Source organism: Sebastes fasciatus, chromosome 6 (assembly GCF_043250625.1).
Source record: "Sebastes fasciatus isolate fSebFas1 chromosome 6, fSebFas1.pri, whole genome shotgun sequence".
Lineage (NCBI taxonomy): Eukaryota > Metazoa > Chordata > Actinopteri > Perciformes > Sebastidae > Sebastes > Sebastes fasciatus.
In genome coordinates this window covers 28,512,572-28,536,286 of record NC_133800.1, presented here as the reverse complement: position 1 = coordinate 28,536,286, position 23,715 = coordinate 28,512,572, and the positions used below count along the sequence as shown (strand labels likewise).

General features: G+C 41.5%; 1 protein-coding gene across 1 annotated transcript in view; it reads right to left on the bottom strand.

Annotated features, from left to right (window-relative positions):
• The window catches only part of rtn4r (reticulon 4 receptor), a 57,103-nt gene extending 39,788 nt beyond the window's left edge, over positions 1 to 17,315 (bottom strand). The window contains exon 1 of the mRNA XM_074638996.1: positions 16,839 to 17,315. Within this exon, the coding sequence (XP_074495097.1) occupies positions 16,839 to 16,860 (22 nt within the window). The 5' untranslated portion in view covers positions 16,861 to 17,315. The remainder of the gene's footprint in view (positions 1 to 16,838) is intronic.
• Positions 17,316 to 23,715: the final 6,400 nt, after the last annotated feature.

Sequence of the window (23,715 nt, the reverse complement as noted above, 5' to 3'; positions counted from 1 at the left end):
GTAAAAGTACTCATTATGCATAATGACCCCTGGCAGTGTGGTACTATGATTCGATTAACGTTACTGTAAGCAGCATTCTATGCTGTAGCAGGTTAAAGTCCTTTTAACAAATGTATATACTGTTGGCCAGTTTATTGTATAACAATGCATCATATTTTTTAAACTGATCGTATAATTTGCATGTAAAAACCTTAATTTTAAAGTATAATGGTATGGAGTACCTCAAAATGGGACATAAGTACAGTACTTGAGTAATGTTACTTCCCACCACTGGGTATAGATTAACCTCCTTCCTGGTTTATATAATGGTACTGTGTGTACATCAAGTAGGAGAAGTAAAACACTTTCTGCTCATAGGCTGCAGGCTGTTGTGGAATAATGGCTGCCTGCACAGTAATAACGACTGTGTGTGCAGCAGTCGTAACAATTATGCAAGTCCTTCATGCATTTAACCTGCATAATCCTCCATTAGAGCGCTATAAAAGTAGAAAAAACTTTGGTACATTGCGGTACAAAACTCTGTTAATCTGCAGGCAATTTTATGTAAATTGTGATGATGTAACCTATAATTTTTTGCTCAAGAGTTGCTCTTGAGAATTGCTCCAAAGCGAGGCAGAGTTTCAGCAAATACTGCAATACAAACGAGTGTCTACAAAAGCAGCATCTGGTGTTGTAATACCTTCGGAAACAGCTTTTTCATCACTTCCTCAAACACCTTATTTTTCAGTTTTCTCTACATCAGGCTTTGTATTTATATCTTAACATCTTCTTATCGCCACTGTCCTGTAGATGAAGTACGGATACAGTATGAATGCGGGTGATATGATCCACCAGTTTTACTCATCTAATACTCTCATTAGCAAAACATTTGATAGACATCTTTATTTCATTACAGATATTAAAGGAGACATATCAGGAAAAATGTTTTGGGTATCTGAAGTGACTACCAACCCACAAACTGTGAAATAAGACAACCCAGTCAGTTTTTTGTGGGCTCGTGACTGCGACTCACGTGACTCACAGAACTAACAATACTAACGAGTCATGTGACTAACGAAAGACATGACAAAGGAAGTCAATGTATAGCTACTTTTAGTTTCACACAGGCCACGAACGGTAGTCTCCTGGTTGAAAATCCTAGTCACTCACAAGACTAGCGAGTGTAATGGAAATTCTTTCAGTATTCCAAGATGAGTTCTAATGAACGTTGAAATCAAGATCCCAAACAGATGAAATGTCTTTGTTGTATTTTATTCTTGCAAGAAGAGGCACTGGTTATACAGAGTCGCACAAAGTCTGCAGAAGAGTGCGCTGCCGGAGATTATTACAATGTGACTATCTAGAAATCTACAACAGGGACTGTGAGAAAAGGAGTTGTTTTGCACAGATAAAGAGTTGTTTTACCCAAACAGTGTCCCAGTAAAAGTCAACATTCAGTACTTTCCCACTACATGAGACGAAGAGCACCCAGACAGTAACTTTCCACTGTTGCATAAAGAGACATCAGTACATACAATGTAATTTTCCATTACACGAGTGTAATGACTCACGTGAGTAGTGACTCATGGGACTAACGATACTAACGAGTTATGAGTAACAAGAGACATGTCAAAAAAAGTCAATGTTTAGCTATACTTTCAGTTTCACACATGCCACTAACGGTAGTCTCTGGTTGAAAGTCCCTGTCACTCACGTGACTAGCGAGTGCCTAACGACTCACATGACTAGCAACTCACGAGACTAATGGGACTAACGATACTAATGAGTCATGTGACTAACGAGAGACGTGACAAAAGAAGTCAACATTTACTTTTAGTTTCACACAGGCCACACACGGTGGTCTCCTGTTTGATAGTCCTTGTCACTCACATGACTAGCTACTCACTTGACTCATGGGACTAACGATACAAATGAGTCACGTATCCGATGCTGAGGGACACTGACCAAGCGTCAGTATTTGATTTGGGAGTGAGGACGGGTTTATGTCACATGCAGGCTCATTAGAATATACCACCCACAGCTTGAGAACTACCTTTGCAAAGGTGCACCATATTTTTCTCACAAGCCAATCAGAGCATACTGGGCTTTTTCGGGAGGGGGTCTTAAGGGACAGGCGCTAAAACGGAGCGTTTCAGACTGAGGGTGAGTACAGGTTTTATTCAGACAGACAATATAAGAAAAATATTGTTTTTTTTAACATTAAAGCATGTAAACGTGTTCCAGTAGAAACCCCAAACCTGAAGTATATGAATCTGAAAATGAGCCAGATATGTCCCCTTTAAGTTTTTTCTGAGGATCCTCGGGGAGAGCAACTAAAAAGAAAACGTGTGAGAAGCAATCTGCCAGAGTTTTGACGACACCCGTATCAGGTCTCTGCACCCGAGCCTCCATCTTGTCTCGTCTAAGAGCTGGCGTACATGTCACGCTGCGACTTTAATACCCAGTTAATTACTCTCATCTTGACCTGCCAGTGAAATGAGCACGGCTGCCACCCATGTTTCTGTTATCTGTGCAAAAATGCATTAGCGTGTGCCCCCTTTAATGGCTTTAATTAGTCGTAAACGGAGCTGATTCTCCTGTTAAGTGGACGAGGAGTCGATACTGTAATACAGTCCCAATATGCACAGCTCCAACTCTATCTCATTGAGAAGGTGGTGCACAGGAGGATAATAGCAGAGGGCGGCCTGGATAAACCCATTCAGTAATAGAGAAGCTACTCTAGGAGCATATCAGGCAGTACTCACTCACTACTCTGTTATGAAAAAAAAAACATAATTAGAGTGCTGTTGTATCGACAGAGGACTCCTTATAGAGGAGCGGTTTCAATGTCAGTTACATAATGCAGAATAAGTTTGCAGTGGAGGAGATGAAACATCAGCAGGGCCTATTGTCAGCGGAGGGAGAGGGATTTTATTGTGACATCTTCCTGTCAAAATAAAGTAAACATATCCTCGGGATGAGTGGAAAGACATAGAATATGGGTACTGCAAAATTGGGAAAATAACAAAAGCAATTTTTTCTCCGTTTTTTCAGGACTGAAAGCTGTCTGAAATAATACTGCCGACACAAACTCATCCTTTTTTCAGCTTTAGTCAACAATGTTTACCCAATAAACGCTTCCCCATATAAAAACCCCTGCAGGTTCAGTAAATGAGGCTACTTTGAGGAAGACAGACCCATAAAGTCCATGTCAGTAAACCATATCTCCTTTCATCCGCTCATCTGCAATAAAGTTTCCAGACTCCAGTCCTTCCATTTGCTGAGTAATGCCGGTGGTGAGGTGCAGTGCTCTCACGCTGGAGGAAGCTAATGGCTGGTTATGGTTTCTAATGCATGATGCTTTAGCTCTTGAAATATCAGGTCTCTATTATGACTTTGTGTGCATATAGAATCCGTTGACTGGAAATACGGATACCACAACGTGACCTCCTAGAATTTGTGAATGTATATGTCTTGACCTATTTAACCAAGCATTTTTACTGGAACATGAGATCTGGCCACCAGCTAAACTATTACTTGTATTTGGTGATTGGTAAAATGATGATCTGTTATGATACACAGAGCCGACAGATGACAATACTTTCCTAAAATCTGAAAGTCATCCTCTTCCCCCCAAACCAGCTCCCTGTCTCTTGTCTACAATAAAGACATCTATTAAAAACTGCAGACGTCAACTGTAATGTAAAGCAAAATCTAGGCAAAGGGACTACTTAAATCAGGCTGATCTCATACACGTAGCTATACCTACAAAAAGTAATCTACTGTAATTCGTATATATCCCACAAAATCAATTTGTATTTAATCGTAAACATAAATCAGGAAGTATAAAGCGTGACAAACGCTGAGTAGGGTGGAAGTCGGGGTGGGTCCAAAAAGATTCACTTTCGCTCAGAAGACCACTATTTGTGTCCCGTGTGAAACCAGAGATCAATGTTGCTTTAATTGAATGTTGCCTGTGAAAACAGAACTTTTATTTTGAAAAGACTGTACGCATGTTGCTGGAAATTCGTAAGAGAACGCACAAAAAATGAGGATTAACTTGTCGTAAGAAATCATACAAATCGTTGTATGAAGTTGCTTAAAAACATAGATTACCAGTGTTGTGGAGAAAAAACAAATTAAATCAAGATCTGAAGAGATGAAAACAAAAAAAGAAGATAAGCTACAAATAATAAACAAGGAGAGAAAAAAAACAGGAGTGACTTTAACTTGGAGGGGAAGGTGTTCCTATTTCATGGCTGTTTCTCCAGAGTTAACTGTGGGAGATGGGCTACTCACCTCACCTGAAATGCGGTCCGCCTCCTAAACCTTGAGTGAGTCAGCAAGCAGCAGGGGGTTCTAGCAGCCGGCGTGTGTGTGTGCGCGCGTGCATGTGGAGCTCATCTCGCTGAAGTGTGTATGAGCTGAGAGGAAAAGTGGAGGAAGAGTGCGCTCTCTCGCTCCTGTCTCATATTTCTCTGCGGTGTAATGTGCCGCCTATTCATGCGATGCCTTTTAAAGGCATGGTGGGAATCGCTTCACAGTCAGGCACGAAACTCAATATGCTAATGCCTTCCAAGGGAGCGATGGAGGGGGAGAAAACATAACCTGTCAATTACCCACGGCGGGAAAAAAAAACGCTGAAAGATTTATTGAAAACCACCAGAAATTTCCACAAGACAAAAGAGCTTAAACATGCGATAGATCAAAACACAAGCCACCGGTTGTTTGACTAATTACAAAATCATGTCAGTGAAATTAACCTCCTCTGACTTAATGGCATCAAGTTGAGTTATATTAAGTTTAAGGGTGCATATGGCAGTTGTATCTTCATCAATTACTTCTTGAAAGTGCCAGGTGGAAATCGCAGGCTTTGATTTACGGTAACAGAGAAAGAAAAAAAAATCTGGATCTGTCAAAACTCATTATCCAAACAAGTGGAGCGGGGTCTGTGTTTTTGATGAGAGATGCAAAACGGGTAAATACAGCTTGGGAAAGACAAAAAGAAAACAATCCGCCATACATCTGAACAGCCAGCCTCCTTCCAGTGGTGGCACAGTCTCACCCCCATGAGTGTTTGCTGGCTGAAGACCCGAGGAGGCACAGCGGGACCATCAGCATTGGTCTCAGATTATTCCGTCGCTCGCACAGACATCATCAAGACCCCTCAGCATAATTTGTTTACAGCTCAGAGATGGAGTGTTGGCAGTGCTCATCCCCCTCACTGGAATAATTGCTGTGATGATAGGCTTTGCTGGAAACACGGACAGACATGTGAAAACAAGCACCATTTCTGATTAGAGGTTTTTTTGGAAACCGAGCTGAGGCGACGCAGCCGCGAGAGCGACATATCCCCAGAACAATCTCTACGCTCATCAGATCAATCTCCCTTTGTGTCTCTCCGATCCCGAATGTCAAAGGGATTCCATGGGAAATATTTTTTTAACGCAGGTCTCCCGCACGCTCTAATGGCGCTGAGAGGCGTGTCAAAATGCTGCACTGCAGGATCTAAACACTGACTGATAACATATGGGGGAGAAAAAGCGTCTGTATTTGCTGTTCCTAACAACACCTTTCTTGGGGGAAATCGATGCAATTCCAGCATTGGTTGGAATAAAGACAAAAAAAACAGCGTAGTCATCATGATCGCTGATTGCTACCATATGGCTGAACAGACAAAGATCATCACACACTTCTGAAATTAATGATCTACAAAAGAAAATACAACAATAAAGATGTCAAACCAACATTTTTGGTGCAGAAACATAGAAAGGAACACAACAAGTTCTCAAAAAAAGGGAAAAAAACAGCTTTCCACTAACACAACACACTGTATACAATGGTTCATGACCTCAGCTTTGGATGCCGTTCCAGCCTTTGATGGTACTCTGGTTCATGGGGCTTAAACCCATGGATGACATATGGTGCCGTAGTCCACACGAACCTCATCAGTGGAGGAAAATCCATGTCCGCTCTCCCCTGCCAGCCACCAGATACATACCGAATCCCCCTCCATCATCATCCCTCTATCTTCCCTCCCCGCTGCTTCCCCTGAGCCCAGCAGATTACAGATATCATTATAATGGACGTCCTGGCAGGCTAGCTGCGGTCACATTTAATTTGCCGTGGCCTGATATCTACACAAGATAATCAGCATTTACACCTGAGAGTGAAGACGGAAAAAATGAGCGACAGCGCGTACGTGGATGAGACGGTAATAGAACTGGAGGTGGGAGGGGGGACAATGACCAACTCGGTGTGAGAGGAGAAGCAAGAGTGAAGGAAAGATTGCAAAGAATCGGAGGGAATATGCATTCAGCACACAATCCACTGGGACAAAAGGAGAGTAACGATGAAGCACACTTGTCAGATTTGCATTCTAATAAGAATGACCTACTTCGGGCCCCTGAGATGACTGAGAGCGAAACCTGATTCAAATGAACATCCCTGAGCACAGATGTTACATCTTAGCTTGCAGGGAGTTACCTTCCCTTCATACTGTATTTTGCTCTTGCGAGGGCAGCCCTGTCCAATTGCATCCACGTAAACAATAGTGTTTCTCTTTCAAAGTGAAGGTTAGAGGGCACTCTTATTGTAGCAGACGTGTGGGATCTTCATTGATTCCACTTTTGGGAAGTCTTACTTCACTCCGGCAGCGGTTGCAGGATTATGCATTTCCTGCTCGACGAATCCTTTTCCTCCGAACCATTGACGACTTTGATTTGTGTATGAAAGAAAGTTATATCTGCCACCTGAAATTTGTAGAATTCTTGTATAAAGCCACCAGAACAGGTATATATTATATATGTTTAGCACCCACGGCGTGAGCTTTCACATCTATAACAGGTCAATTTCCCCTGAGCCCGAGGAGTGACGACCTATTTCCTTTGAAGGGCTGCCCATACATATTTCAGCCGAGAACTGCCTACCGAGCTCACAGGGACACATTACTGTTGTGAATGTGTTGCAATGTGACTGTATGAAAGCCCAATCTGTCACTGAGTTTCTGTAAGGCTTTGTTCTACCTCAATTTTAAATGGAAGTGGCCTATGGCACAATGTAGAACGCATCTATCTATCTATTTATCTATCTATCTATCTATCTATCTGATCTTATTTATGATGCACTGCAGAAAACACCTATTTTACGGAGTAATTTTGACTCAAATTATATTCCAAAACAAAACAAATTTCAGTTGTTTTTTTTCATCTCAGGCCTCATGCCAAAGAAGTCAGCTAATTCCATTTTTTTTTTAATATTCAGTACATAGCATTTTATTAGTAGTGACATGCATGGAATCCAGCACTGTTTTATCTCGTTGATAACAGCTTCACTATTTACTGTTCACTCTCTTTACACCATGTCAGAGCTTTATTAATTTGCAGCTAAAGCAAAGTTCACACTACACGACTTTCAAAGCCATCAGATCACTGTACTGTTCACACTACATAGATTTGCTGTCTTGTAATCGGGAGTCTTGAAGTCGTTTTCTTTTTTTCCAACACTGTCTCTTACAAAATTATCTTCCAATACAGCTAAACTGCATTCTCAATTACGTTTCGAGGGAAACGTTTTTTCTCCCGGATTACAGTTGCAGTTTTAAACAGTTTTGAACATGTGGTTAACGTTGTAAAATTGAAGTAAAATAAAACATAAAATGCAATAAAACTACTTCTTTACACACGAGGCATGAACAGCGGTCTCATGGGTGACAGTCCTGTGTTGGACCCATCCATCACCCCAAAGTACAACCTATGCAGACTTCTGCGGACTATCATTAGAAACGTATTTGTGATACATCAAAACAAATATAATCCGCGCCAACATACCTTATTCACAATGCAGTTTCGCTGTATGGGAATGTAATTTTTAAGAGACAGGGCTGAGTTTTCACACAACATGACTGACCGGCGACAGGGGGTCACACATTACAAGATCGTTCACCAGGAGGAATCCTAGATGAGGTCTCCAAACTACGTTTTGTCACGAAAATGCATGCAAGAAGTGACAATGACGTGATACCATGGGACAGGATTTTTTGACATGATGTTGTCTTTGGCACACGTGTTCACAAAATAGCCTGTTTCCACACGTCTTTACTATTATAGTATGTTTCCTCTAGGTGCGACAATAACTTTGGTCCATGTTGCAACACATACAGTAAAGTTCCTATTATCACAGTTGACTTGAAACAATAAGCCCCGTGTCTTGCTCTCTCATTGGCTGTAGCTCCCCGACGAACTCCTTGGCAGGTCCAGATGTTTACCATGCTAGATATCTGGGATGTGTCTGCAATGTATCGGCAATTTGCAAGCGCCGACCAACTGATTTGCCTCTGATCTGGGGCTTTTGTTGAGGAGCTCCAAAAACTGTCTGTGAGTGGAAAATTAGGGCTAAAGCCGTGTAGTGTGAACTAGGCATTATGCAAACAAACATCCTCTTGCTGCTTCACATTCAAGTAGCGAAACGGTTTGATAGCAGCCACAGAAAAAGCAATGTCACTTTAGTGCTGACCGCGATCGTTCATCAAAAACAAGGAAGTAACAAACCAAGAAGGAGCAGTGAAGAGCTGCAGGTGAAAGGCTGCACACCTTCAACTTCTAAGCATAATAACCGTAGACTGTATATAAGAATTGGATGTAGTCACGGTGACGTCACGCATTGGTTTGTGGACTGCTGTTTTGAAGCCTAGAATTCTGAAATTTGGCTGTCGCCATCTTGGTTTTCAGCAATCGCCATCTTGTTTTTTTGCAACCAGAAGACACGAGTGGGTGGAGCTAAGTACAACTGAACGCTGAATAAGACATTTTCAGTCAATCAAACATTTTATAAATAACTTTCATGAACTGAAAACACACTATGAAAGGGTAAAGTTGTAAGACGAAAACACGGATAACGCCATGGTAGCGACCTGTCAATCACAAGGTAGCCACGCCCTAAAGCATACCCTGCTGTATAGTCTAGTTGACTCTAAATGGGACCATAATTCATTAAATGAACATCATGCTGTATTGAAGAAGGCTTGAAACTAAACATTGAGACCATAAACTCATGTTTACAATAAAATAAAATCAAGTGAGAAGTAGGTTAATTTTCTCATAGACTTCTGTACAATCAGACTTCTTTTTGCAACCAGAGGAGTCGCCCCCTGCTGGCTACTGGAGAGAACGCAAGTTTAAGCCGCATTGTCTTCACTTCTCAAACCGGCAGGCAGCAAGGAATTACTTCTTTTATTAATACAACGTGAGTTTGTTTGGTTGCACTATAAGTAAATGCGCCAGTTGCTCTTCTGTCATATTTATTGTTGTATTTTGGTGTTTTCTGATGTATTAAACCACACGTTATGTTACCATGGTAACCACAAATGTCACCAAATCAACCAGGACTAGAAACTTAATTCTAACTTGAAATTTCTAAAACTCAGCAGCACTTGAAAGAAGACTGGATGAGACAGATACAGAGACAGATAGCTGCACTAAAATCAAGTATTGGCACTTGATGAAAGCTTTTAGGACGTAATAATGGCCAATACCTTGTTATGGTGGAGACTTTTAGATAGTTTATCCATCCATCCATCCAATTTATGGCTTGTCTAGCCTGTCTGTCTGAGAATGCCGCCCTCTCTGTCATTAAGTGGGTTCCGTGATCTCAAGGTGCTTTTTTCTTTCACCCCACGCTGCAGAACTATAAGCTTGCTAAAATATGCAGCATACAGTGTTCGTCCTTCACATAAAAACACCCATATAAGCAGCTATTTATGCAAGTCACAGCATCCTTCTGAAGTGGTCTTTCAGAACTTTGCCTTGAATGAAGATAAATAGCAAGAAGAAGAGAAACCAACCATGAATACAGTGGAGAAAGGTGACCCACCTTCGGCATAAGCGCCTCAACGACACGGTGCCAGGGATTGAGTAAGAAGCAGCATCAAAAACACCAACTCCCATCTGTCGAGTTTGCATCATAATCACAACAACAGGCACGCTCACAAAGGATGATCACAAGGATTGGTAGGGAGTCCATTTCACGTCACTAACGCTAATGAGATCAACGCTGCTAAAAATACCAGAGAATATTTATCCATCCTTTGGGGGAACAAAATCTAAGGATCGTCCTCTGGATATATTCCCTCTAAAATAGTCCGTTGAACATATGATAGTCCTGCTGTTAAATGTGCAGCAGCCAATACTGACTGAGTGCAGACTTCACATCAGATCGTATGTCAGCAAAATGTGGCTAATTATATCAAAATGTCCTCCGTGTTTACTGAAGCCAAGTATTGATGGACCTGCCTCTTTGCTATCATCAAACTCTCTGCTGTAGATCTATGAGAACTGTGTTTTTTTTAAAGGGGACATATCATGAAAATCTCCCTTTTTCAGTGCTTGTGCAGCAATTAATCGCATGATTGTCCGTAGTTAATCGGGATTAATCGCAAATTAATACCTTAAAGGAAGATTTGTCAAGTATTTAATACTCTTATCAACATGAGAGTGGGAAAATATGCTGCTTTATGCAAATTTATGTATGTATTTATTATTGAAAATCAATTAACAACACAAAACAATGACAAATATTGTACAGAAACCCTCACAGGTACTGCATTTAGCATAAAAATATGCTCAAATCATAACATAGCAAACTCAAGCCCAACAGGCAACAACAGCTGTCAGTGTGTCAGTGTGCTGACTTGACTATGACTTGGCCAAAATCTCAAGTGATTATCATAAAGTGGGCATGTCTGTAAAGGGGAGATTCGTGGGTACCCATAGAACACATTTTCATTCACATATCTTGAGGTCAGAGGTCAAGGGACCCCTTTGAATATGGCCATGCCAGTTTTTCCTCACCAAAAGTATAGTGTAGGTTTGCAGTGTTATTTAGCCTCATTTGTGACAAGCTAGTATGACATGGTTGGTACCAATGGATTCCTAATATTTTCTAGCTTCATATGATACCAGAATCTTCACTCTAGCTTTACAACTGAGCTCGCTACAACCTTATAAATAGCAAGTTGTGTTAATGCGTTAAAGAAATTTGTTAAAACAAATTTGTCTTAATGCATTACGACAGGCTCATTAGAATATATCATCCGCAACTTGAGAACTAGCTTTGCAAAGGTGAACCATATTTTTCTCGTAAACCAATCAGAGCTGACTGTACTTTTTCGGGACGGTGTCTTAAAGAGACAGGCGCTAAAACGAGTGTTTCAGACAGATGGTGAATACAGGTATATTCAGACAGACAGTATGAGAAAAATAATGTTTTTTGAACATTAAAGCATTTAAACATGTTCTAGTAGAAACCCAAAATACAAGTATGAACCTGAAAATTATCATGATATGTCCCCTTTAATATACACATTGTATACTCTATGTCCAAAGTTTAGATATATCAATCTTGCTTTATATCTGTAAGTTATCTTTGGTTACAGTTATGTATCTATTTGTCAGGGTTGGACAGATATCAATCGATCAATCCAACAATGTGTGTTGGTTGACCAGTTATACTAACCCTTCCTCCTAACACTGTAATCAATGACAATGTACTCGTGCTCCCATATTGGATCAGCCGGCCACTTTATCTCTCTGAGTGGCACCGCAGCCTGCAAGAAGACGAGCGGAGCACGGGTTGACTTATATGGCTGACAACAGCTCCATTCATGCGTCTAATTTAAGAGCGGCTTCTGCTCTGTCTAATTAACAATTTACTAGGCCATCAGTCAGCCTCCCCATTGTGGTATAATCAGCGTCACCGACGTTCAGGCAGCTCGGCGCGCACTTTCACATCTGCAATAGGATTAGAACAGCCATGCAACTTTCATGGATACACAGACGGGAAAAGTGGGCACGTCGAGTTCAGAGGACGCGGCGAGAACTAACTCCGAACTTGAAAGATGACATTGTGCAGTGGAGCGAGATATGGGCAACATGTTCAACAAATTAGCCAGCTCTGTTTGTGCATGCTATGGAGCCGTATAATGGTATTGCCGTGTTAAAGGAATCAACAGATGCATATACGCTTGCTGGCTCAGCCAGTCGGCTTGTATCACGACTCCGGTGTGAACGCAGCTCTGACGCAACTGCATATTGTGTGCAAATTCCCCTGGTCTTTTATTTAAGGGGTTGGGCTTGTAGGCACATGGGAGGTTTTGATCTGCTCTGTCATGCATATGCACCTTTAAAGGATTATGATACAGTGTCAGGGTGGATTTCTGTATAAAGACATGAATAAATCCCCCCATAAAGGCTCCACCCGCCTCACCACGCTAAAGTTGCATAACGCTAATTCTCCTGGTCCTCCCTCTTCTCCCACACCCTCCTCAAGAACAAGAGCCAACACTTATTATTATAGGAGTGGAGTGGAGGGCGTGGGGGGGTAGCATCTACAGTTCTCTGCTCATTGTCCCTCCAAATATTCTGACAGTAGAATAATAACCCACAGAGAGGATTAAGGACTGGTAATCTCGGGGAAGAGTGTATTCCATTTCTACTGCTTTCTGTATTATTTCGCCCCTCAGCTTCCTTCTGTATAAACAAATAGAATTTTACTCGTTTATCCACTTAGTTCCTCTGTCTTGCTGATTAGCAGTGAAGGGCTGGGAGGCTGGGACAACCTAGAGCGGATGGTTCCAAGGATATCTGAGGCCAGCATGCCTCTGTGTGTGTTTGTGTGTGTGTGTGTGTGTGTGTGTGTGTGTGTGTACTGTATAAACAAATGCAGTGCTACTTGAAGGGCGCGGCCAATTAAAAGCAGCCCCTGAAGGAGTGTGCTCATCCGGGTGCAGTGAACACAGCAGATCCACTCTCAGATAGCCGGCTACAGTGTGTCACTGTAAGCAAAGCATTAATACCACCAAGGCTATGTAGCACAAAGTATTGACATCTTCATCCTTTAGACGCGCAGCAATCGATGAGAAATATGAATACAAAAGGCTCACAGGATCACGAATGTAAAAGGAATCCAAAACATTTATGTGTGAAGTTTTTGCACAAACTCTAGTTTCTTGTATGTGTTGTGACTGATAATGCAAGAAAATAGTACTGGTTTATATGAAATGTGGATATGAAATCAGCATCAAAACATTTGAAATGATAATACAATGACATTAATAACAGGGCTGTCAATCGATTACAATGCAATTAATCGCATGATTGTCCATAGTAAATCATGATTAATCGCAAATTAATTTGTTAAATTTGTTAAAACAAATTTGCATTTCATGGGCAAAAATTACATAATAACGTTTCAGCATATTGTAATTCAAATGTTCTGAGAGATAACTAGACAGGTCATTTCAGAGAGAGCGTTCCTATTGGCTGTGCTCGGGCTGGTGGGCGGTGCTTGGTAATAAAATGTCCATAAAATGGGTCATTAGACTGTAATAAATGCAATATTCTGTTATCTTATATACAAAGGCTGCCATGCATTACATAAAACGTTTACATAAAACTAATAATTACATGTAAAAAAGAATAATTATTCTTGTTTAAATTCAACAACACCTCTCCAGAGATGTTATTATGTCATCCAGTAGTACATTGCATAAAGAGAACAATTACATTTTGGACATATTTGGAGGGATTCAAACTCTTTTGGCAAGTTTTAGACACCATTATCAAACAATAATTGCACTGCCAGTTGCTAAGAAGGTTTGACTATGGTGCATCATTGGATGGGAATGTTATTGACAAAATGCAGGGCTGTGCAGATAAGACAAAGACACATGGAACCAAGGCTGGATGACTGCATTGGAGCCAGTTACCCTTAAAGTACCTTCTGTATTTACTGTCAATGACTAAGTTTAAATGCACAAAATATTCAGTTTCTTGCCCTTATTCCAAAAAAGACAATACTAAGCTGATTACATGGCTAATGAAAATGAAAATGTTTTATAAATGTAAACGTAACTGGATCCAGTGGAACCAAGAAGACAATACTGATGTGTTTTGTGGCAGCACACAACTGAATTACCCAGCCAACCCCTCTGTTTACCCCTCTCAGTGTGATTTGGTCTTGGGTTGCAGCCAAACCACATGTTGCACTCATCATGGCTGTGTTGACCCTCAAACCTTCATCACTAAGGGACAATTACCAATCCGCGACCTTTATCGACCTCTATGGGTGACCAGGAGGAATTGCAACAACATTAGCAGAACTTATTATCTCCTCTTCTTGGAGCTGCTCAGGTCTCTGGATCAGGTAATGAGGCTTATTAGTCTTCATAGCTGAAAGGTCTTCCTCATAGCACCGCCCTCGATTGTTAAAGACTCGGAAGAAAAGTGTATAAATGAGACCGGGGAGACCGGGAGGGTTCTGAAATTGAGGCCGAAAAAAAGCTAGAAATGAAAGCCAGAAATCTCAGCACCTGGCACGGCGATCGATGACTCGGTTGTATTGATCAGCCTCGCAGATATATTATCGTCATTCCGTGTACAAGTAACACATTCCACATTGATGGAGTCGGCGTTAAAGAAAAATGCAGTGCTGCCAGTTCTCTTTCTCTCTCTCTTTGCTGCAGCATCCATCCATGCACACATACTGACATGTGATGAAAGGCAATTTAGCTGGAAAGCACATGGTGCCACACAAGCGGCAGGCATGATAAGTCGCACAACCTTCTCAATTTCACATGCATCCCTCTCTTGTCTTTCTCTTCACTTCCTCACACCCCCCCTTGCACTCATAGAACGCAACACCCACACACACACACACACACACATTATCCCTCCCAGCCCTCCCTACACACACACACACCCATACGAACACAAAGATGGATCAATTTCACATTCAGGATGCGGAAGCTGCTGTAGTTGTCAGTTTATGGCACAATGTTTGATCCCACCTAATGCAGCTATGCAAAAATCAGCCATTGTCATTCTTTTTTTTTTTGTTTTACGTTCCAAACAATTATCTCGCCACCACAGATGCTGCATCTTGTGTCCTATTTTTTTTTAAATAGGGCAGAGTTTTTGGCAAGGCACTGCCAAAACAATAACAAAAAGTTAACTAAATGAAATAAAAAAATGCCCGGCCTTATTGTGTAGCGGTTTAAAACTCCTGAAGAGAAAGCTTTCAGTTCCACCATAATGGTTTTATCCATTAATTTGGGCTTTATTGGCTTTGCTTGGCAGACAGGGAGCAATGGCACCCCCCAAGCAACAGCTTTCCCACAGAGCCATTTGATCATATGCTGACTGGGTTGAAAAAGAGTGTAAATTAAAGTCCCTCCTCACTCTGACACTTTAAACACAAGACACCACAGGACATTTTTTTTTTCTTCTCAGCCAAATCAGAAAGCCTTGAGAGATGGATACCAATTATAATTGCAGCAAGAAAAAATCAGACATAGGTGTGTGTGTGTGTGTCAGATGCCCGGTTGCTAAATCACACTGCCAGTTGGATGGATGATGAAAACCTGCCTGAAAGGGTCTGAGGGACCTTGAGCCATTCTGTGCCAATGGATGGATGGGTGTGTGAATTTGCATCACCCCTGTGACATATCAAAGAGAATGCACAAGTAGATGCGTAGCCTCTTTGATTTAAATGCAAAGTTACTCTGTAGGGCCACAATAATCTGCGGCTTTTCTTACCATAATCCTGCAGTTTTAGCCAAGTAATGAACAACGTGAGAGAGAGGAGAGGGAGTGTGTGTGCAGCATGTTGCATAAGCACTCTGTGTGTGTCTGCGTGTGTGTGTGTGTGTGTGTGTGTGTGTGTGCAGGCCAGGGTGGGGCAGGGTGGAGATGGGGGGTTTTCCACCAAGCTCTTGATGGAACAAATTGGATGTTGCATACATGCACTTTACATCTCACCATGGTGCTGCTGCTGCTGCTTATCAAACATTTCATGTCAGTGTTTTTCCTCTCTGCTGCTTGTCTGCATTAAACATGTTTACGCAACGCAGGCACGGGTACAATCAGGCGTGCATAGGAAAACACACGCACAGACATGCCAGGTGCTTCCTCCCTCCTCCTCCTTCCTCCTCTTCCTCCTCCTCTACCTCCCTCCAGTCCACCACCTAACACAAACACACACACACACACACAGCCTACAGCACTGCTCCTGCCAAGAAATGCAATTCTTTTTAGCCATTTCCGATGGGAGTGGAGGAGCGTTTTTTCTGTCCTCATTAGAATAGCCACACGTCCAGTCCAGTCGATGAAAGGGCCAACATTTCCCTGTCTTTTTGGCGGCACCCCTGAGTGGGACGATGCCTCACAGAAAACAAGCAATTATAATAAATAAGCCAAAGGAGAGCTGGAGAGCATGAGGGGCATTATTTGGGGGACGCCAAAGTGCACCATCTGCCTCTGGACTCCCATCATCACCATCACAAACTCAGCCGGATCGGATGCCCGGGTTAAATTGCAAATATCATGCAGAGCATATTGACCACTACACACACACACACACACACAGCCTCTCTTTTCTCACGCGCGCTCGCCCTGTGCGCACTGATCTTTGCGCGCACCTAGGCTACAAAGAGAGAAGAGACAAAATCTGCTCTGAATTGTGACTCAATTAAGAGCCACCAGAGTCAAGGTCGTTTACAGCCTGCAACATCCACAACTGATATTGACATCCGCACCAAAAAAACACAAGGGAATAATGTGTTACTGCGCAGATTAGAGGTGCAGATTATCAGTCATGTACCAGTTTAACCAAAAACCCCGGAGGAGCCAGCAGAGTAAAACTCCAATTAGGACAAGTGATTTATCTTTGGCTGCATGTGTCTCTTTGCTCTCCACAGACCTGGTGACACTGATTTTTTTTTATCACTGCGCAGTATAACCAAGCCTGCTTTTATGGGGAAACTTTACAAAAGACGCCCCTATATCATCTAATGCATATATACTCACCATCAATAAGAACGGTCTTCATGATTTAGAGGTGAAATCCAGAAGCTGTGGGACTATAAATCCAAAGTCGAATGAATCCCAGCGTGCTGCGGAGATACAGATATAGAGGATATCCGCTGTTTTATTGCAATTTGTGGGTGATTTTGCAAATCCAGGACAGCACCCTTCAAACTTTAGCCGTAGGTCTTCCCGAGTGGAGAGCCACGTCTCCGGCTGCACCCGAGCTCAGTCATTTGGACAAAATAGTCAGCAAATAAACATCCAAATTGGGATCAGACACAGACCAGTCGACACCTCCCCAAAAATATATCTAGGGCGCGCAAAAACAGCTCCGGAGGAAGAGCTTCAAAGTGTTAAGTGGAGACAAATCAACGGCACATCAGGCGAAGAAAAAGCAGTATTGGATCCATGTTTTTTGAAATCGCAGCAGCAGCACATATTATCCAGTCCGATCACTTGTATATTTCCCAAGTAAACGCGCGGAGGAAAAGTGAGGGTGGATGCGCACGGAGGTCGGCCGCACTGCTGAGCGTCAGTGTGCGTTTACCGCGGGGAGGTGGAGAGAGAGAGAGAGGGAGGAGAGATGGAGAGAGAGAGAGAGAGAGCGAGAGAGAGAATCCAGAGATGAATGTTTTATGGGGATGTATCACGCTGCAAAAAAAGATATTCCTCTTAAAATCTCAAAGTGGAATTGTCACACTGAAGGCGAAGCCAAATAGATTTTACGCATTCATGCTGTGTTTGTGTTTTTTTTCTGCCTGGTTTCACTACAATTATTTATAGATACTATAAAAGATAATATATGGAAACATAAGTTCACATAAGTGATGGAATTTGAAAGATTTTGAAGAGTGAATCTGAGCCTTAATGACTTATTCAGACAGACATGTCTTGCAGCGCAGGGCTGAGCTCTAATGAATGTTTTATGTGCAGGAGTGTGGAGGTGGAGGTGGTGGTGGTGCTGCATGGTGGTGATGGTGGGTGGGAAGGTGACGTGAGGCGAATCTATTTGGATCGGACACGGACAGGCACGCACATGCATACGAAAACACCCCCAAAAGACAGGCGAGGAAGAGGCTGGCCTGCTGCTGGGACCCGAGCTTCCTCCCAGGGACATGGACTGGACTATTAGGCTACTCTGATGTCGGAGGAGAAGGAGGAGGGTGTTATAAACATGGCAGGAAGAAAATTAAGATTGCAGTTCTGCTTGGTTTAACCGGACAGACAGAAACAAAAACATTTTAAATCCACAGTTAAAATCTTCTCCTAATGTTTTTTTTATTTATTTATGTATTTATATTTTATTATAAGACTATACTTTCCCTTATTTTTATTTTTTTATTGTAAATTGTTTAAAAAATAAATTAGCATTTTTGTATATTACATATAACTATTATTATTATTATTATTATTATTATTATTATTATTAGACTATACTTTCCCTTAATTGTTTTTTATTTTATTATTTTTATTGTAAATTGTTTAGAAAATAAATTAGCATTTTTGTATACATTTAACTATTATTAGTATTATTAGTATTATTATTATTAGACTATATTTTCCCTTAGTTGTTTTTTATTTTATTATTTTTATTAAAATTGTTTATAAAATAAATCATCATTTTTGTATATTACATATAACTTGTATTATTATTATTATTATTATTATTATTGAGTATTATCTTAAACTCAGGCATACCTTTTCCTCTGTGCATCTCCTCCATATGGAGAGTCAAAGTGCCTGGAAGTACATCATGTCCTTTGCAGAGGACCCCACATTAAACATTCCGTTTCCACTCATTTGATATGATAATGGTTGCTTTTACAAAGTCATTAGACTATTGAGCAGCAGAGAGGCACTCTGGCAATGCTGATTGGACCGAAGAGCAGTCCACCGTCGCTCTTGGTCGGCATGCTATGCTTGGCTTTTTTTTGTTGCTGAAACCCAGGAGGAGTGGATTCACAGCAGCAGCAGCAGCAGTATCTATTATCTTTAGGTAGCACACGCCCCCTACCGGCAGTCATGGAAACACATCTTCAGCACCATGGACAGAGACAGAGAAGCCTCATCTGTGGAAGATGATTCTCTGCTCGCCCTGAGAGACAGCCAGGCATCATACTGTGTGTGTGTGTGTGTGTGTGTATGTGTGCATGTGAGCTCGAAACTATTGAATTCACAGTGGAGAGACAATGTTGTTTATATTTATTACATTCCCTATATGGGGGATCTGGAATATTTCCATCTGCTGGCATGTACATCATAATGAAATATGGGAAACTTTCCACTGTTTCACTTGGAAAAAGCATCCATACAGAAAATACTAGATTGTGCAAAAGGCACACTGGCACAGGATCACATGCTTGTGTTAATTATGCTTTAGTATGTAGACTGAGACGGGACAGATTACCACAGGGGAGCAGGTGAATGGAAACCAGTCAGGTGGGTGGTGTAGTCGAGCGAAACGGGGGTATGTGCAGCAGGCTAATCCCAAGCTTACAAATACCACCAATATTGAATCACACCATCAGAATATGTCAGCGAGCCACTCGCCTGGTATTTGCTCACAGCGGAGGCCGGCGGGGCCAGATGGCCAGTAGAGACACGGTCCAGAGCTGCCGCAGCGACCTGCCGAGAACGAGGTCACCCCCGCGAGAACAGGAAATGCTGTCACCTTTCACGGTCGTCTCTTGTCTCTCCTCTCTCCCGCTTTCATCTGAATGCATTCCGTGTGGGCAAACACATGTGTGCATAATCCCTGTCATGCTGTGTGTGTGTGTGTGCCCGGGAGTGTGCTGGAACAGGCAAAGTGCCATTTCTTGTGCAGGATTTTATAAGGCTTTTCTCAAGAGGAAGAAAAAAATAGTAAAAATGCAGTTATCACCACTACTAACAAGGCTGGTGGGGCAACAAATGATGCATTTTCTAAACCAGCATTCATATATTTTCTGTCCTCTATATACAGAATTAAAGCCTATATAGAAAATGCATTCTGGAGTAACCCAGTTCTGGAGACAAACTTCCTTTTGAAATTATTTTTTGTATATGTAAAGCAACTATAAACATCATTAAATAGTCAAGAACTGGAGTTGCATATAAAAAAAGGATCTTAATTTAGTCACAAGCGTATACAGTGTTGACGTGATCGCTAAAAATTGGCCTCTGCAATCCAATCCCAGAGTGTAACCCTTCCTAAATATATCCCCAGCTGTAGAAAACCACTCATTTGGCTCACTGGTTAAGACGTCTCCTTGTGCCAGGAAGCGAAAAGGTGTACTGTAACAGATTACTGTACCTCCCCCAGCTCATTATACAACATGCCCACTCACTCCTCCGCTCATTCCATTATAGTATATCACAATGATATGCGCCATCCAAGTGAAAAGGACACAGGTAAATTGTCGTGGGAGCCATTGAGGCTGGAGGCCTCCGCACGACGAGCGACTGTAAATTAACTAAGGGTGGATCATTGCCATGCGAATGGGAGAAAAAGGGAGATTGGGGATCTTTAATTCATGACACTAATGAAATGAGTCAAGCTGTTGAGTCTCAAAGGCGGCGGATCCCCAGACTGAGGCTCTGCTATTCTTTTCATCACAAGTCTGACGGATCAAAAGGAGAACGGGGGGCATAAATGACTTCCTTTGGTAATGGGAAAGTTAGTTGTGTCACTGCTACTACAGCGGGAGCTACAGTATAGGACCGGTGTTAATTACAGTACATGAATGGAAGCTAAAACTGAAGGCTTTACTCTAGATGGTGGTTCACTGGGTTATGTGTATGTCAAAGGTCATCAATCCATCATATACTCACGCAAAGCATGGCTGTGACATGTTCATTTTTGTTCTTGACAGTGCATTCAGCTCTTCCAGAGTCCTCAAAAACATGGAAATAATCAAGAATGGTACAAGAGATGCCGGCGTTTGCCACCATAACACTTTCTCTGCTGTATTTGGCCAATGCTAAACCATAACTGAGCTTAAATACATTTGTCACTGTATGCAATATCACTCTTTTTTACAACTTGTCCCCCAAACAAGCAGCATGGGGTGTCTAGGATAATAAAAAATAAGCTTGAGTTTAATAAAAGGGACAGAAAAAAAAAAAAATCTGAAAACTGCGTAAAGAAAAGGGGAGAGTAAATGCAAATCATCCTCGGGCAGGGAATCCCTGCTGGCTGAGTTTCACAGTATGTGTTTGTGAAATATGATAGGTAGAACCACTTCAGAGCAACGCTGTTATTTTTTACACTAATCGTTGGAGTAAGAGTTATTTTTATTGGTCTCGTAACTCCGCACATAATACAGAAATTGGTGGATGGGCCACATTAAACAAACACACAAGTGTTATATAAAATGCACCAGAAGATGCAAAAGCAAGAAAACACATTTAATGGAACAGTGTGTAGCATGTAGGGGGATCTATTGGCAGAAAATGGAATATAATATTAATTAGTCTGTTTTCTTTAGTGTGTAATCACTTGATAATACAAATTGCTGTGTTTTTGTTACCTTAGAATGAGCCGTTTATATCTACATACGGAGCGGGTCCTCTTCACAGAGCCAGCTGCCATGGTTCTACAGTAGCCCAGAACGGAAAAACCAAACACTGGCTCTAGATAGGGGACATTTGCATTTTTGCGTCGGCCACCGTAGTTTTCCTACACGCTTGGCACATGGGAGAAGTTTCAGTTGGTTGCAATCTGCAACCTCACTGCTAGATGCCACCAAATCCTACACACTGCACCTTTAAAGAATAACTCTGTAGAGTGGTTCCACTGATGGGAAGTTATATAAAATAAAAATAAAAAATATTCAGATGTACAGTATAAAGGCATCAATTAGCTCTTGTGTTCTGTTTACATTCCCTTTAAAAAAAAAAAATAAAAAAAAAATATATATAAATATATATATATATATATATATATATATATATGAAGCTGTTGAGACAAATCTTTGTTCTGGTAAATCATGTAGGGAAAAACATATGCCAATTCCAATCCCCAGCTGCTCCATCAACTCAGACATAAAACAGCTGTCTTCAGTGACATAATGGGAAGTCAATGTACAGTCTGTACTTTACATGTGTGCATATATTTGCTTTTGCACCAATGGCTACCCAGTCATGCAAATAAAGCATATTACACTTGTACCTTCTGACAGGGTCCTAGAGGAAGACATTTAGGAATAATGTTGTCTGGGGTTTTTCCTATACTACAGTCAACTTTACATATGTAAATTGTATGTCCTAACATGAAGGGATATTGTTTCACAGCCCTCTCCAAACTGTTGGGAATACAATTCTGAAGAGAAACCATAGACTGTATATAAGAAGTGGACGTAGAGTCACCCATTGGTTTGATGACTACGGTTTTGAAGTCTTGAGTTCTGCATTTTGGGCGTCAGACCCTAGAGGTTGCCCACTAGGAGAAACAGAGAATCCTTTTTGTTAGTTGCCCCAGAAAGTAGTCATGATGTCAAATGCTGAAATGATCATGTAAAACATCCTACTTTAAGGAAGTTTCCAATTGTAGGATGTTAACTCCCTCCAGTTTGCAAATAATCTCCAAATTCCCAGGAACAAAAATCCAAGGACATGACCTCAGCATCATTAGTAGGCCTGTAGTATTGTGTTTCAGTGTATACAAATTAGCTATAGCTATAATAGCTATAATGCATACAACACCTGACTATAGGATAGAAGGTGCAGCTGCCAGACAACAATGATGAAATTAGCTGTAATCCACTTTATAACTACTTTACCTAATTATGTCTTTGTATATCGTTTTGCAGTGTATAGTGAAACACTTTGAGAACATTGTTAATTTTCCGATTGTCACACTGATAAGGCATCTCTGAATTGAAATTGCCCTTGAGGAGCAAAATCCAATCACAGCGATGTATTCCCTTCACAAGTGCCATTACTCTCCGCGCCAACCAATTTCTTATGTTTATTTTCTCGCTCTTCCTCCTCCTTTTTTCACCAAACTCGCAGGACAAAGAGTTCACTCTGCTCTTCCAGCTATTGCTCATTAGGCCTGGGAGTCAGATATTAATTCCGGCCTGGGTGAAAACCCTGTCGCCATTAAGATCGTGTGACAGCTCATTTTCCTTGGTGGCCTGCACAAGACAAAAGCAGCGATGGAATTGTTTTTTTTTTCCGGTCTGTAACCTCATTAACTTATTGGAATAAAGACAATGTGGAGTTGTTTGCATTAAGCTGTAATTATGCTGATTTACTCACTTTCTCCGTCTCTCACTCACTCTCTCTTCTCTTCCCATTTGCTATTTTAATTAGATTCTCCTCTACTCAAACATTGACAATGTGGACTTGTGGCTTTTGACTCGTGAATCAAGCACCCACCCATCACTTCCTATATGAATTTGAGTGTTGCGTATTTGTGAGGAGAGAGTAGATAGGAAAGTGAAGGCAGAAGGTAATAAAGGGTCCCATGCAAACATGCCATATGTCTTCACTAGCCATATATTACCTGGCTTGACAAGGCTACCTTCCATGAGACTGTCAATGGGTCGGAGAGGACAAGTATGTGGAAATTTATTCTCCTGCATGTTCACGTGATCGGTGGCCTGACCTTGATTTTCTCTTCCTTTTCAAGTGAGAGTCGGAGAGGGGAAAAAAAGGAAAAAGAAAGATAGAGAGAGAGAAAGAGAGAGTGATGCTTGGATGAATACAGGCTTTGTGCATCTGTCTTATGTGGATTTGATTTAGTCTTGTCTGCCGGCTGATAGGGGCACGGATAGCAGATGTTAGCCATGACTTCTTCCTTCTGCCTTCCACAGCAGTGTGTGCTCACAATCTTCACATGAAATGAATGATAATTTGTTAAATGATGTATTCACAACTTACTTTAGAATTGATT